At 42.6% G+C, this 16,954-nt stretch overlaps 1 protein-coding gene across 4 annotated transcripts in view; it reads left to right on the forward strand.

The window, feature by feature from the left end:
- ANKFN1 (ankyrin repeat and fibronectin type III domain containing 1) overlaps positions 1 to 16,954 on the forward strand; it is a 470,333-nt gene that overhangs the window by 301,670 nt on the left and 151,709 nt on the right. For all 4 annotated transcript variants that reach the window (XM_039241182.1, XM_039241185.1, XM_039241183.1 and 1 more), the window contains one exon: positions 11,976 to 12,110. In XM_039241182.1, the coding sequence (XP_039097113.1) occupies positions 11,976 to 12,110 (135 nt within the window). The remainder of the gene's footprint in view (positions 1 to 11,975; positions 12,111 to 16,954) is intronic.

Below are 16,954 nucleotides of genomic sequence, written 5' to 3' on the forward strand. Positions count from 1 at the left end.
AGTTGAGTACCTTTTCATGTGCTTACTGGCCATTTGTAAATCTCCTGTTGTGATGTGTCTATTCAGGCCTTTTGCAGGATGACTACTATTAATTCCATTTTATAGATGAGAAAATTAAGACTCAGAAGTCAGGTGACTTGCCAGAGATTCACCACTAAGAAGTAGCAAATCCAAGCCTTTTATTTACATCTCCTGACCCTAACTGGTGTTTCATTTCCAATATCCTAGACTTTTTCCTACAGCGGATACCAGAGCTCACCTTCCCTCATCTGCTGCTTTAAAAAAATTTTTTTTGATGTTTGCTCATTTTTGAGAGCGTGAGTCAGGGAGGGGCAGAGAGAGAAACACACAGAATTTGAAGCAGGCTCCAGGCTCTGAGCTGTCAGCAAAGAGCCCAATGCAGGGCTCAAACTCACAAACCATGAGATCATGACCTGAGCCAAAGTTGGACGCCTAACCGACTGAGCAAACCAAGTGCCCCAGCCCTCTTCTGCTACTTTTGACAGCACCTTGAACCTCAGGGCCTACCAGGCAGGGGTGCTGCCGATAAAGGTACAGGTGTGGAGAAAGGAAGAGGGGAGAAATTTCATGTTAATGGAAATCAGCAGTGATTCTTTTTCAAACAGAGCTCAAAACCACTTCTGTCTAAGCGTGGGGTCTTTGTGTGACCCCTGATGACACCTCAGGCAGGAATCTACTCTTTCTCAAATACTCAGTGCTGCCAAGCTCAAAATGAACTCTTCTTGTTTAAGGACAAAGCATGTTTCACTAGGTTACACTTAACTCTCTTCTCTCTGTGTGGTTTTGATTCAATCCATTAAAATAGCCACAATTTCTCCTGTCCATATGCCACATTGCACTAAATTAATACATGGTTGATGAAGTGTAAATGCTCCTAAGCACTTGATTTTCTCACTTACATATATGGAGAAGATGGTGACTATGTAGTGAGGTGTGTGTGTGTGTGTACACGTGCATGTGTGTTCATTTGAGAAGGAAATGCATTTTGGAGTGGGACTGCTATGGAAAATCCCTACATTTCCTTGATGTTGCAGGTAAATAACTTAGAATAACTAGCTCTGGTTGTGTTTGATACACTGGGTTTGAATGTTGAGGAATGGAGAAATCAGCAAGGCTTTGTGACCTCCTTTCAAACCAGGAGGAGGCTGACCTAGCTAGACTGGCAGCACCAATGGAAAGCGCCCATTTCAGTCCTTTTAATCCTCCTTGAGCAAAGAAAGTCTTGGATTTTCCTCCAAATAATGAATGAAGTGAATAAGCCATTGAGCCTCTAAATCCATTCAGTGCCTTGCTCTCCTGCAAGGTGCATCCGGTTAAGTCTGACAATGCCATAGAAGAATTACTTTGAGTACTTGGCATATGCAGTCCTTGAAAAAGCTGTGCTCTGAACAATCTTACAAAGTGACCAGAGCACCCCATTCAGCCCCTCGTAGGTCTGCTGTCATGGGGGGCTCAGACTCTGGGACAGAGAGAAGAAAGGGAAGTGGGACTGAAGTCCGAAGACAGAAGAAGCAGGCCAGAAATAAAGGGGCTGTGCCGTGTCTGTAAGGGAAGACAGTAATAATAGAAATGGGGCTAAAAGTTAATGGGATGAGTCTTTAAAGCCTCCTTTAAAAGTACTATTACAGCCTCTTTAACTTTCCTTTTGATTCTTCCTCTGTTTTTCTTTCTTCTCTAATTCATTAAATGCCTTTTTGCTGCTGTGTGCTTTAGGTCAGATGCTTCTGGAATTTGTATTGCAAACCTGATGTGACATTTTTAGGAGAAAGGGGAAGAAGTTTTCTCTTTCAGCAGAGAGTAATTTGAATGGGTACAGTGTCACTTGCAGTCCAGTGTTTAAGTGACTATGTAGACTCCCTTTATAATTGCTGGCTCCTAACACCCAGCATAAGTCTTCATTACTATGTTCGGATGTGCAAAGACGATGAACGTCCTCATTTCTCCTTTACCCCAGTATTTTTAATTCTCACTGTGATTAATGACAAAGAATTCTCTCTTCTCCACTAAGATTGGTGTCATGAAGTCATGGAGATAAACCATGTTTCAAATTGGTGAGGTGTTTCTGGCAAGGCTGGGCAGGTGAGCAGGTTGGCAGAAGACAGGATCCCAGACAGCCATACAGGGATCATCTAAGGAACTCTTGGGGTGCAAAGTAAATGGAGAAAGAAAGCCTGGAAAAGAGGGAGGACCTCTTCAGATTTATTTGTCAGCTAACCAAGGGCCAGAGGACTCTCCCTGACATTTGGTCTTGGGGTCTAGAATCCAACTGAAACCTGGACTCAAACTCCAACATAAGTATCCCCAGATGAGTTTATGCAAACCTGTTGTGGCTGGCACCCAGGAGACAAAAACAAATGAGGGAGGAGAGAGAAGAATTTGCTCTACAGCTTGCCTGACCACCAGACCTACTCAGATTACTCATGCAAATCACTCCCCACTGAGTGGGGCCAGTCTCACCGACAGCAACACCTTGTTGAGGTTTTTTTTAAATGTTTTTATTTATTTCTGAGAGAGAGAAAGAGAGAGAGAGAGAGAGAGAGAGAGGCAGCATGAGCAGGGGAGGGTCAGAGAGAGAGGGAGATACAGAATCTGAAGCAGGCTCCAGGCTCTGAGCTAGCTGTCAACACAGAGCCTGACACGGGGCTCAAACCCACGAACTGTGAGATCATGACCTGAGCCAAAGTCTAGACGCTTAACCGACTGAGCCACCCAGGCGCCCCAATATCTTGTTGGTTTTATCCAAAGAAAACATGAATTGATACAGGGTTTGGCTAACAAGTGAAATACACTGGCATTCTTTTTTCTTTTTAAAGCAAGCATTCCTGACAAATAACACCTGCTTAAAGCAGATTCATTGCACTGTAGGAAAAGAAAATTAATACATGTTGGTTCTAAAGCATGAGGACCTATTTCCAATACAAACCAAGAGAAGCTGGTTAGAAATAAAGCATTTTTTCTTTGTGACAGCTGTTCTTTTATGTACTAAATGCTCTAGTGGCCTTTTAATATCATAGCATATTAGAGCCCACAGTTGCTTCCAGGTCATCTAGTTTAACCTGCTCAATTAAGAGAGGATAAAGCTTCAAGTTGTTTGGGTTTTTTGTTTGTTTTTTGTTTTTTTGCTATGGGGTTTTTTGGGGTTTGGGTTTAAAAAAAAAAGGCCAAGATAATCTTTGAGAAGATTCCGGTTGATGTCAAGAGATGCTACCTATCACCCTGCTCAGGCAGATCCTTCTGCAGAAAAGAACAACTGAGGCTGCCTCCATCTTTGACTCACAGGAGAGGTGTAAATCCCACCCACGTAGTTAGAGCTTTCTTACTGGACTGCTGTTTATTTTGAGGTTAACAAAGGCTAAGGAAGCCCATTGTGAAATGTTTGTTTTGAGGGCCAGAATCTAAACTTGCCCTCCTTGTCATGGTCATTTTTTTAAAAGAAGATGACAGATGGGAGCCCCAGGAAGGGACAGACTCCAGCCATGCCAGGAATAAGAGCATGCTCTTTGTCTTTTGTTGCTGTTATTGTTGTTTTCCATGTGCTTCTCGGGATATCAGCTTTATTACCGTGGCTGGGGACAGAGCTGAGAATGTGGTGGACGGTGTGACAACAACCTCCTTCCTGGTGTGTCCCTGAATGGCCAGCACAGTCAACACGTATCAGGCAATCTACAGCCACGCTGTTGCTGCTGACAACTTCATTATGCCCATGATATTCAGCTGGGTAATTCATTTCCCGAGCATGGCAATAGCTCCTGATATGCCTAATGGGTTGAATGTAATTTTGTAAGCTTTTGAAGATGAATGTCTCCCCTTGTGCTTAGCTATGCCCTAATATGGGAAACAATGATAGCTACCGTTAGGAAACAGTACTGTAGCATTCGACTTTTTACTGCAGGCTGGGTCTCTAAACCACAAAAGCAGGAAACATTAGTAACTGGCATGATACACTAAATGTGGGTCACTTAACGTCCCTTATAATGGCTTTTTTGCCTGCCTCTGCATTTAACCTTCATGTGGCCAGGGCATCCTACAAAATAGGGTGACCTTGCCAAGGATATAAAATGAGTTAATTAATAGTTCCGGGGGTGGGATGGGCTTTGGCATGATATGCCTACAGTCACTTACCAATGCTGTCCTAAAATGGAAGAACCATAGGACAAATGAGAAATGTGATCTGTGCATGGTTTCCAACACCCAAGGTGCAATTAGGGACAAAAATATAAAATGCATTCATCTGAATTATTTTTAATTCAGTTCAGCTAAACGTATATGTATTGAACATCATCTACCATACACAAGGCCCAGGTCATTGAACTGAGAGTCCAATTTGAAAGTTAGGGTGGCGTGAGCCCTGCCCTCCTGGAGGTCTCAATCCAGGGAAGTGGGGCTGCAAGTAACTCTAACAACGATAGACGATGCCAAGAGTGCTAACATAGTTACAAATGCCACAGTGAGCAGAGAGAAAGACATTCATCCTTTTTGGGAACATAAAACAAGTTAATATACCATCCCTAAAGACTTCCACCTTCATCTACCAGCCAATCTGAATTCTTTTGAGCAAATCCAGTCTCTTGAAAATCTTAACTTGAGTCAACTTCTTAATTTCTGAGAGTCAGGACTCCTCATCTTATATAATTTCTCAGTGCTTCTTGGTCATCATTTATGATGACCAGTTCCAAGTATCCCAAATGAAAATAGGGAAGTCAACATAATAACAGGCATGAGAATTTTTCGCTATCCTTTTATCCACCACCACACCTGTTTTCTTGACTTCACAAAACTAAATCCTACCAGGCAGATTCTTATTAGCAGCCGGCAAATAGACAGATTCTGTGCTAATACTTGTAACTAAAGATATTTTTGATATTAAGATTTTCTTGATGGAAAAAAGAGAAGGAAGACAAGGAGGTTACATAGGAATAGGAGAAATAAGAAGAGTCTGCCTAAAATCCAGAGGTCATTTATCCTTTGGTACTCTGACACATCAACTTGACCACTTTGACTCGTGTATTGAGCACTTACTTACTTTATGGACTCTGGTTTTCATGAATCCTGGTGAAGATTCATATTTGATGGATGAGTATGCACCTACATAGGTCTTGAAACCATGAGGTCTGACAGTTGCTTTATTGTTCTGATCTGAGCAAACTTTCTCTGAATTATGAATGTATGAATTATTAAATCTTAGGGTATTAAAATTTTCAATGGTAAATTATTTGAAAATTCTGCCTATCATGCTTAAAGTAAATGAAGACCCAAAAATCATCTTTTGCTTCCAGTTGCAAACAAAGACCTCCCCCAAGGAAATGGCCATAATGAATGTTGTGAATGGAGAGGGGTCCCAAGGTCTCTGTGATGGCTCATCCCCCTCCCAGACAACCCACTAGGGTCCACATCTCACTCTCCAAAGGCATGATGAAGATCCAGTTAGCAGCCCAATTATTGTAAATGCTATTCTTTATGATAAAACCCAGTGCATCAAAAAATGTAGATGGCCTTGGGGATGGTTGTAAGGATAAGTGACCTGTGCTAACTCTTCTTGGAGAGATTTAGGTGAATACTGCCACCTATTGATAGGTGAAATATATGCCACTGATTCCTACTCTGACCTGACAACGTGTTAATACTTATCAGAACAGATCTCATTACTCAGTTGGCCAAAACCTTTTTAACAGCCCTAAGTTTAAAATTCTTTGGGTATTTGTGATGAAAAATAACTATGTTATACTAATTTAAAACAACTCATGAATTGTATTTCTGGTAAGTAAGAGGCAAAGGAGTCAGGTACAAATGCCATGAGCTTTGCAGTCAGAGATCTGGGTTTGAGTCTCAGCTCAGCCCCTGAATGCACAGAAACAAGTTAATTAATCTCTCTGAACCTTAGTTCCCTCATCAATAGAAAGTGGATAATCCTCTTCATAAAGTGTGAGAATTCACTGAATTCAGAGAATTCCGTGACGTCGCCCCATGCCACACAAGAGGTTTATGTGACTGCATTTGTTACTATGTTTCCTCCAAGCCATTGAAATTAACTATTTGTGATGCAATGACTGGTAATATGACAAACCACATCATGCATCAGACTCCAGTGAACTCTTCTGTGAGGTTCAGTTATCCTTTGGCAATGCTCCTTGTCTCGCATAGTATCTTTGACATTCAAAATTAGGACAGTGTGAACATAAATATTAGAACTTTAAGTGTGCCAATTGAGAAAATGAGGATAAATGGGCTTCATTACCAAACGACTCCTGACTGCCCTAGAGGCATAGATCCATGGGGCTGAGCAGATAAAGAATTATGATAAAACTTTGGAGCCAAGTATAAATGGGGCTTTGTGACCTGCTGGATAGGGTTGAGGCTTAGGACCAGACCTAGGAGGTTCACATTCCTTCCTCGGCGTGGTGTGGGGGATCCCGGGCTCACACAGACAATAGGGGATTCATAGCTTGAGAATTCTAATGACGGCTGTAAGGAGGGTGGCAGTCAGAACAAGAAGACTTTTCAGAGGCACGGACCCTGATTATCACATCGGCGCTCTGGCCGGCGAGAGGCTGCCGAGAGGCGGCATGAAGCCGTTCTTGGAAAGCTTTCAGTGAAGTGTTTGTAACCTCCTTAAGAGAATCCCATTTCTCAAAAATGCAACACTGGAAAATCTCACATGATTAGTTCCGATAAACACTCTGTCATCAAATCATGGCAGAAGTCACAAGGCCCATCTCTTTTTGAAGAGTCTTTCTGAATGTCATGAGTCTGGTCTCCAAGACTTAGAGAAAAAAAAAAAAAAAAAAACCCAAAGAGAGTTTCTCAGGATATTTGGGGGCCTTTACTTTTAATCTGAAAGGTCAACTGGTGCTTAAAACAAAATAATCAAGAAATAGCATGCCTATGAACAGTCTGCATCTTTTGAAAAGGTCTGCTTTGGACTGAATAGCTCCTGCCTTCCCCCACCCCCATTTCCTTTTTTTCTTTGGGGCTTAGTAATTGAGAGGGAGGAGGAGGAAGAGTTTTACATTCATTACTAACAACTTCGCACATAATAAGCATGTTCAGATACACCCTGGGGTGTTAGTTTTCTTTTCCTATTTTTTTTTTTGTCTCCTTTTTAGCAGCTTTTGATAAGTAGCACATTTTATTTTTGAAAAAAGAATCGGAGCCGTTATTGAGCAACCGCGCCCTAAGGAAGGTCAGGAGATTAGGGAGCGGAAGTAGGCTGGCCAGACTCTTTGCTGACCACAGTAAGGGATTGCCGCTTTCTTCCCATAATTTAATTTTGAGACTCTGATGAAAAGGCACCCCTAAAAAATAAAAGATCTTTGCTGAAAAAAAAGAGTGAAAAATTGTTAGAAAAAGGTCATCAAAAAGTGATCAATTTAAACTTATGTCTTCCAAACAAACCACATGGAACTAACCACAGGGCAGACATGCATTTGCAGTGATATATGGACGTTCTCAAAATATGGGGATGAATTTGCAGGAGAGAGTGGACATTGCTAGCTTCTGATGTCGGTGGGCTTTGGCCCAGCTTCACAAGTCTGAAATTCTCAACGTTGCACTTCACAAATCAGGGAAGAGTCCACTGAAAAAGAACCTTTGAATTTAACTGGCTCCACTCCCTCATTTTCCAAGGGGGAAAACTGAGACCTGGTGGAGAGAAAGTAACTTGCCCAAGGTCACTCAAGGTCACCCAGTAGGTGAGAAGCAGCTTGAGGACTCAAGCTCAATACTCCTCATCCCAAGCTGGAGTTCCCTCCACCAGGCTCAACAACTCTGAGATGGGGACCATGTCATGGGGAAGTCCTCTTCCTGGGGGAAACTCTGTCCCTGTTCTCTCGTCCGTAGCCCTGGGTATCGCCAGGCGTCATTCATCTGTCACAGCCTGAACTAACTTCTTCCGCAGATGTCGAATGGCTTCTCCAGAGCAGTCCAGGCACATCCCATGTGGCTCCAAGGACTCGGCCCCCTGCTCTTTTCTCTATCTTCAAAATGTGCACAGACCAGGATGTGAATGCCTATGTTATCTCTGTGTCTGGCATCGATGGATTATTGCTGTCATCTGCCATCGTGCAGGTTAAAACTTGAAAAGTCAACCTCAGCTTGTTTCTTACACTCACATCTTCTTCCTCTGTCCTCATCTACACCACGGACAAGTCTCATAAGTTCTTCTTCCAGAGTGCACCCCACGTCCAGCTCCTCATCTCCTTTTCCATAGACCCTCACCATCAATGCCTTCCTGCTTCCAGGTTCTCACTGCTTTGGTCCACGGTCCACGATGGGGGCCCACCAGGAGGATCTTAATCCCCATCCCTGGCATTCTCCTGCTTAACTCCCTGTCACCTGTAGGAGAAAGCCCACACTCTAACAGAGCATCCACGCACACCCCAGTCCAGCCCTGGCCTATTTTCTGAAGTCCGCACTCCATTAGTTCTTCCCATCCACATTTGCTCCAGCCCAACTGGATTACTGGTTGTTCCCTACACATGCTGGGAACTCTGTGCATTGACTCCACTTCCTTCTCTTCTTTTCAACCTCTAGAGGTCTTCATTCTGCCAGATGCAGTGCAAAAGACAAACTCTGTGAATCTTTCCTAAGCTTCCCATAAGGAAGTACTAATTCTCTCTCATTAACTCAATCCCTTTTATCTTTGAAAAGCTACCTCATCATCTTTGTTCCCCACTTCACCATAGTGCTTCATCCATCACTTTGCATATAAATAAGGTGTTTTCTTCATATTTATTGAGCGCTCAATACCTGCAAGACACCAGTCTGGGCAGGGGGTGTAAGTAAGGACTACAGGAGGAAAATACAAATGAATTAAAGTGTAATTCCTGTCTTCAAAGGAGCTTTAATCAGTGAGACATGTTCACAAATAACCTAAGCAAGTGAACTAATAGTGGGGGTAGAATTGGATGGAGGGGCAGTGCTGAGTATGGAACAAACAATGCTCAGCGTTCAGGTATTATGAAATGGGGTTGGGGGGAGGGAGAGAGAAAGAAAGCATAAAGCTACTTTCAAATTCTATCTCTCTGCTGTGGTCATTATTAGAGTCCTGTCCAGGTCTGGTCAATGCAACCCATCCTTTCCCCAGTACCAGACTGATCTTCCTAAAGCAAGACTCTGATCATTCAACTCCCTGTACAAATGTTTGCTATTGAACAAGTCAAACATCAAATAATTGCAGACTTATGCTGGGCGTGATGGAGAATCCCAGTTTGTAGAGATGAGACAAAGTCCAGAAAACAACTGGAGAACAGAAAGCAAGAACGTGCTTTCAAAGTGCTAGATGCGGGCGGGAGACAGATTAAATGTGTGATCACTATGGGCTGAGATGATCGAGAAGGGATAATCAAGGAGGGAAGACTCCAGTGGATGGCCACTTGACAAGAAAAATGAGATGTACTAAGTGAGCTTTAGGGTTCTATTCAATTCTCAGGCCCCTGTTATTCTTTGAAATGGTTTATTCATTCATTCAACAAACACATGCTAAGCACTTCAACAAAACACTCACTAAATATTTATTGAATGCCTTCTATGTGCCAGGATCTTTGCCAGACTGGAAATAGAGCAGTGAATAAAAGGCTTTGCACTTAACTCTTACAGTAAAATGGGAATGGCTTTTGGAAAGCAAGTAAATGCACCAAAATGTGATGGATGTCATGATGGGGGAGTATCAGCTGCTCTAGGACCACAGAGTGGGGACCCTAACAGCCCAAGAGCTTGAAAAGTATCCCTGGGAGATGATTTTTAAGCCAAGACTCTAGTGCTGTACATGAGTTAGCCAGACAAAAGGGACTTGAGTATTCAGCGGAAGAATATCATATGCAGAATTCTGGAGTTGAGGGACAGTATGGCATGTCTAAGGAACTGAAAAACACTTAAATGGGCTGCAGCAAGGGGGTGAGTAGGGAGGGGCCAAGAGTTGAGTCTATAGAAGTAGGCAGAGCTGCATTATGGAGTATTTTGCTAAGGTGTGTGAAGGAGTTTATACTTCGCTGATAAACTTTTTGGTGGCATTAAAGTATTTGGCACGGTGTGGCACAGTGGTACAACTACTGAGTAACTTAATAAACGTCTGTTGTGAAGAGCAGATTGAGGAAGGAATGGATGAATCAATGCAATGGACACGGGTGCGTGAAATGACTCAGTGTGGAGCATTTGCTCCTAGAAGTGAAGCCACTATTACTAAGGCATCATCTCCTTTGGTTTGCATATCCCACTGAATCATGAGCCCTCTCAGGCAGCTCCTAACCTTGGTAGAGTTACCCAGTCACCTGGCTTTCCCCAGCAGGTGGAATTTAAGTAAATTTGCATTGAAGTCAAAGTTTTTTTTGTTTAGAGATAAGGGTAAAGTTTTACCTGGCAGTAGTTTAGGCTTCAGCTATGAAAGGTAGCCTGACTCTCTTAATCATTGATGAAAAAAATAGCCTTCTGGGCATGAATTTTGCCAAATTAGATTATTCATAACAATGCTTCCATGGACAAATACGTCTGAGAGAGAGAGAGAGAGAGAGAGAAGGAAAAAAAAAAGTTCCAGAGAGAGATTTTGCCTTTTAAGTGAGAAAAGAAAAAGTAAGACAATTGTGAAAAGCTAATCTAAGCCCCTCCTTTGGAAGGTTTTAGGAGTCACTGAGCCTCACCTTGGATCCCAAGCCCAGAGCAGCCACTTGCCAGAGACCAGTCAGCCACCACAGTGAGATGCTGTCTCTAGAAAGGGTAAGATTTTCAGGAATACAATAGGCCATTCGCAGGATTCTAATTAATTACCAGGCCAGAGATTAACATTCCACCCTCTTGTTTATCACCAAGAGACTTTCTCCTGATTTGCTGCAGAGTCACATTCAAAATTTGGGAGTTGATTTGGGTCCAGGTAGAAATAACATACCAGAGTCAGTGCCCAGTAGAAGGGTCCAAAACTATTTCTGAAGTCATCATAGCAGCTAAGCTTTCATTTGGCAGAAAGAGGCTCTGAAGGGATCTTTAGAAAGATTCTTAATGCTGTTGCTAGGGACGTCTGAGTGTGTGTATCCGTGTGCCGGGGGCGTGGGGGGCTGGGGGGGAGGCGGCGTTTAATATGTCCTCTCAATCAGCAATGTCTCCCTAACATAAAAAGCAGCCTGTGAAGGTCTTTGCCATTTTATTTCAGAGAGAAACATGAAAAATGCCTAAATAAGCAGCTTTCTAGGAAATTCATTCTATGTGTTTCATTAGTCATGTAAAGCGTAATATCATGAAAGGAGGCAGGTGCACCCATACGTAGCTGGCATGAAAGAAACACTGGAATCTTCCACCCAACACTGAGCCTCTTGGTGTCCTAAGACCCAGATCAAATACTTCCTCAGAACCTGCTCAGAGAAAAACTCTAGCAATGCTTGCATAGCCCTGGCTGGAGCTTTCTTAGCTCCTACTGGGAACTTGGAAAGGATTGCACAGGTGCCCTTAGGTGCAGGGATGTGGTGGCCACCTGTGTGATTCTGATCCCAGGAAGCTGTGGGAGTAAGGGGGCACCTGGCCCCAGGAGAGCCATGGGTCATTTGCAGTCACAGGTTGCTGGGTGGGCTCCTGGATTCCAGACAAGATTTCTTTCCCTGCAGTTGAGATAGTGCAAAGCTAACCGGCTGCCTTTGCTGCCCCTCTGCTCATCCTTGAGTGACATTCAGTTCTCGTTTGCCATAAAGCTTATTGTCCTGTGTGCCGTTCCTGATGGACCTCAGAGATATAATAGGCTAAAGACACACTGAAGTCATGGCATCTTTTGACTACACATACAAGAGTGAGAAATCAAGCCTCCTCAGGGCTACAGTCCCGAGAATACACCTAGATTCTGAGCCAAGCTGTTTCCCTCTCCCCATCCCTCCCTGTGCATCATTTGCTCTTTTTATTTGGCATTAAGAGTAGCTCAGTGATCATGGACTTCGGCTCTTGCCTGTAGTGATCCTGTTCGCATTTTATTCTTCACACAGAATAGGAAGGAGGTTTGCTTGCTTTGCGCAGAGGCTGAGCCACAGGAGAAAGCAAAGCCAATGTGATTTACTGAATGAAAGCACTGGACAATTACCAACAACTTGTTCCTCTGCTGCCTCGAACAACCTAAACTGGTAAGTAAAATTTATTGTTGTCTTTCTTTATATGAGTGTGGGGCTGTCTAATTCACTGATTATGTTTTAAATGTGTACGTGTGTGTTGCTGCGGTTTAAATGATATAAAAAATAATCTTCATCTTCCAAAGTTAGCTGCAGGCAGTCTATGAAGAATGCACACAAGCACACACACAATGGTCTGCAACAGCACATACATGTCCATTGTGCAGAGGCAAGAATGGGGGGTGGGGAAGCCCCACTTCTGATCATTAGGCATTTTGTTTGCAGCAAGCTTGAGGACATTACGTCCTTGCCAAATTGATTAGCAAGAGCTATGAAAAATAAAATACTCTTTTGTTGTATAAGATCATTTTCCAGTCGGGCTCCTGAGTACAAAATACATGTTGGATTGGGTAAAGGTGGATCCCATCAATGCTGCTAATCCTGAATACACACCCAGGTATATTGTCTTTAATCCAGTTTAGAGGTTGGACATGCAGAGTGGGATGCCAGCATTCTGTCCACCCTGGGTGAGCGTGCCCCTAAATAACATCATGATTGTGATGTTGAGGATGCCTGCTAAGGGCATACAGTGGGCATGATGCAGGCCCTCACTTGAGCCACTGCTATTTTTGTACCCATATACCTTGTGCCCCTTTTCTATTCCATGAAGACGCATGCTTGGCAGAGTATACTAGGTTCGAAGTGGGATACTGTGTCTTGTTTTCCATGCTGGTCTTTGGCCCTGCCAAGGCCACTGAAAGTACCATTGATAGTCAAGTCTGGTTTTGCTTCTCTGCTGGGCCACAAAAATCCCTATATGCACTTGATTTCTTCATTTCCTAAATAAGATGCAAGCCGACCCCTGCAGAGGGGGGAGGTGAATGGAGAAAGCTATTACTGTTGTTACCACCACCACCACCACCACCACTACCACCACCATCTTAGTCTTTCGTTTGCCTGGCTACAGCAAGGCTTTACAGCAGCACCACTCCATTTCTGGTGGGTTCGGAATCCATATAAATGTCATACTGAGTTTAATATCTTTGGTGTGCTCTATCTGCAGTATATCACTGACTGTTCAGATGAAGTTATGACCTTGGGTGCTGACAAAGATGGGTGATGGCAGAACATTGAACAGCATGCTTCTGGAAATAAAAACCAAAGTTAGGAAATCTGAGAGATGGGTGAGGCTTTGCAGAGTAGAAAGTATCTGAGGCCACTCAATCACAAGAGTAGGGTTATTCTCCCCTGTGATTTGTCTATTTCACAAAGGATGGCATTCTAATAGGAAGGAGATGGAATTGCCTAGTGGTTAGAAATGTTGGGAAAGCAGGGAGGGCACTTTTGCTAATTCCCAGACTGTGTATCTTTAGGAAATCCCCTTACTTTCCCCAGATCTCCGTTCTTCCATTCTTTCCATTCCTGATTGTTTTGAAGAAGGCATGCTAAGCTCAATTAATTTACCCATGAGATACTGCATAAAGCTTTCCTATGAGAGGTTCAGTAGGTAATCAAGATCATTGTTCATATACTTTAATCCAGAGATCATGCATCAGAAACCCACAGATGAGGGTTTATGTGGGGATGAGGAGATATATACTCCTTCTCCATCTAAGGCATATAGGGCACTCTGAAGGAAGCATGAACACACTCAGGGGAGTAGAAGAGGAAAATAGAACTGAAAAATGGCATTTAAAAAAATAACCTCAAATAAATAGGTCATGTAAATAATATTTTAATATTGATTGGGAATAACTGATTTTCTATACTTATGATACTAAGATACTAAAGATCTTAAATGTTTTCAAACGAATATTTTGGAGGAGTTAGTTCAAGGATGAGTAGAACCCATGTATATAATTTATGTACAAATTACCGCCATACCCATGCACATGGAATTAGCAGCTGCCAATGCACTATGATTTATTTGAGGAATTCCAGAAGACCCACTGGCTGAAGAAATGTCCCATTTCTAGGGTTAAGGTGCCTGAAATTCTTCTATCAGGGATTCAATGAAATATTGCTGTCTTTTATAAAATACAGATATTCTTAGTAGGAAGAAAAATTAAGATACTCATAGCCTATCATAAATTACTGCATTTAATGTTTTCTCCCTCGGGGGAAACCCAAAGGATATTGCATTAATTACATTAGTTCTTCTGGTTTCTATTTATTTCATACCTGTCTCCAAGAACTTCACTTGGAATTATCACCTCACTCATGGTCAAAAAACTAAGGAGCCTTTAGAACAAACTATTTCCTTCTTTTTATGGGATGCTTGGATTAGACAATACCATCTAGATTTCCTCTAGGCCATCAAGAGTGACATGCAGAAAGCTAAACTCATTATCTTTCCCCTTTTAAATCCATTCTTCCTCCTGTATCTTTTTTTTTTTAATTATTGGTGGAACCATTCTGCACCTAATCAGCCAAGCAGAGCTAATAGAAGTTATCCTGATTTCTTAGGCCCCTCCATCCAATCACTAACCAAGTTTGGTCCATTTTGCTTCCTTCCTCTTTTTAATCTGCCCACGTCTCTCCATCCACATTGTCACAAGCTATAGTTGAAGCCACCAGCTCTTGTGGGGACTTTTTCAAAAGCCTTACACTTTGCTGTCCCCTGTCACTGGTCCCACCACACCCCTCCCCTTCCAACCACCCTCTGGATACTACCAGAGTGGTTCTCTAAAAATACAAATGTCGGCCTTTCTGTAGTTCTTCCCTGTTGTGAACAGGTTGAAATCTATTGTCCCTCAACATGACATGCATAGCCCTTGATGATCTGGCCCTGCTCTCTCTCCAGGCTTCTTTCCCAAGGATGAAATATACCTTTGGAAGTGTCAGAGCCTAAAAGAATTCCATTAAGGCCCCTGTGGGCATCAACCTACCCGTAACACTATGACATGTCCTAACCTGAGCTGTTATACCTAGAATGTCCTTTCCTTTCCTTCCTGCTGGTCGATTCCTCATTCAGTGTTCAAAATTTTGCTCAGTCATCACTGTCACAGACACTCATTTCCCCATACCCTCTGCTCCCATGACACCTCCTGCCACTCACCCCTCTGTGCTACTTATTGCCTTAAACATTTGAGAGCAGTGTTAAGAGGCTAAGCTCTTAGATCTAGATCTATGTTGCGTAGATTTAAATCCCAGATCTGCCACCTTAGTAGCACTTTAATTCTTTCTACATAAAGTGGAGATAATAATAGTCCTTACTTCACAGGCTATTATGGGAGTCAAAGAGCTGGTACATACAAAGGCATTATTTTATTTTTTTAATTATTTATTTATTTTGAGAGAGAGAGCAGGAGGGGGGCAGCGAGAGAGGGGGAGAAAGAGAATCCCAAGCAGGCTCCACACTTCCAGCACAGAGCCCAATGCAGGGCTTGATCCCGTGAACCGTGAGATCATGACTTGAGCAGAGATCAGGAGTCATATGCTTAACCAACTGAGCAACCCAAGTGCCCCAGAGGCATTATTTTATTTTATTTTATTTTATTTTATTTTATTTTATTATTTGAGAGAGAGAGAGTGAGCAGGGGAGAGGCAGAAAAAGAAGGAGACACAGAATCCGAAGCAGGCTCCAGGCTCCAAACTGTCAGCACAGAGCCTGATGCAGGGCTCAAACTCACTGACTATAAGATCATGACCTGAGCTGAAGTTAGACACTCAACCAACTGAACCACCCAGGTGCCCCACAAAGGTATTATTTTAAGTAGTACCTGACTCAGAAAGTGCTAAAGTAATAAAAGCTATTATCATCATTCCATAATTTCACATATTACACTATTTCATACCTACATACACTTGTGTGACTGTCTTCCTTGTTAGCCTGTAAGCTTCTGGTACAGGTAGCGTAATGAACTTGTTTCAAATCGCCTGGGATTTTCCCAGTTTTAGCCACGAAAGTCTAACATCCCAGGAACCCCCTCAGTCCCAGGCGGGTGTCTTATTCACCTTTGTCTTCCCAGCATCTATCACAGGATACACAGGATACAAAGTAGATCACCCTTAAGGATTTGTTGGACTACAGAATCAAAATCAATTCTTTCCTCCTTCTTCCTCATAAATATTCTTTTAAACTTCAAAAATTAGTCTTCTTCCTGCTGTGAAGTCACCACTGACTTTTCAAAACTTATCACTGAATTACCAAATATATTTTTTTAAATGCACAGGAACATGAAAGGTTACTTCCACCTTGTTATATATTGTCAGTGTAATAGAATTGACCATTCTTTAGCAGTCAGAGACATACCTGTCATGTTAATAGCAAATGGGGAACAGGAGAAGGGTCACACTTTCTTTTCTGTCTAGTGACAGGCAGGTTGAAGTGTGAAGGTCCCTAGTTCACATCACAGCCTGAAGAGCAATCTTGTCGCAGTCAGAAATGTTCCCTTCGCTGAATGTATCTGTCTACCCACCTGTCAAGAATGGCTAGAGTTCCTGTTTCTAATATACTTTGTCTTAACAACTGCTGCTCATCCAAACTGGCTCAGATCTTTTTTCACAATACAAATATGATGAGAAAGTCCCACAACCTATGAGACAGGGACTCTGGACGTGCCAGAACTCACAACAAAGGCAAGATCTTCTCTTCAGAATCAAGGTCTAGGAAAGAGCTGACAGGCAACCAGACCAAGCTCCCTCAGGCAGAATAATAGCAGAGTTGCTAAGAGCATGGACTTTGGAGTCAGAATTCATTTACCAGTTGTAGAATCTTGGACATGTTACAAATGTCTCTGGGCCTCAGTTTCCTTATTTTCAAAATGATAATATAACAGTACCAGCTTTCACATAGGGTGATTATTACATCTTGTCTTAGCTTGTGGAGGCAAAAACCAGTCATGAATGTTCTTTTG

The sequence above is a fragment of the Hyaena hyaena genome, unplaced genomic scaffold (genome assembly GCF_003009895.1).
Source record: "Hyaena hyaena isolate Hyena2069 unplaced genomic scaffold, ASM300989v1 scaffold_189, whole genome shotgun sequence".
Taxonomy (NCBI): Eukaryota; Metazoa; Chordata; class Mammalia; order Carnivora; family Hyaenidae; genus Hyaena; species Hyaena hyaena.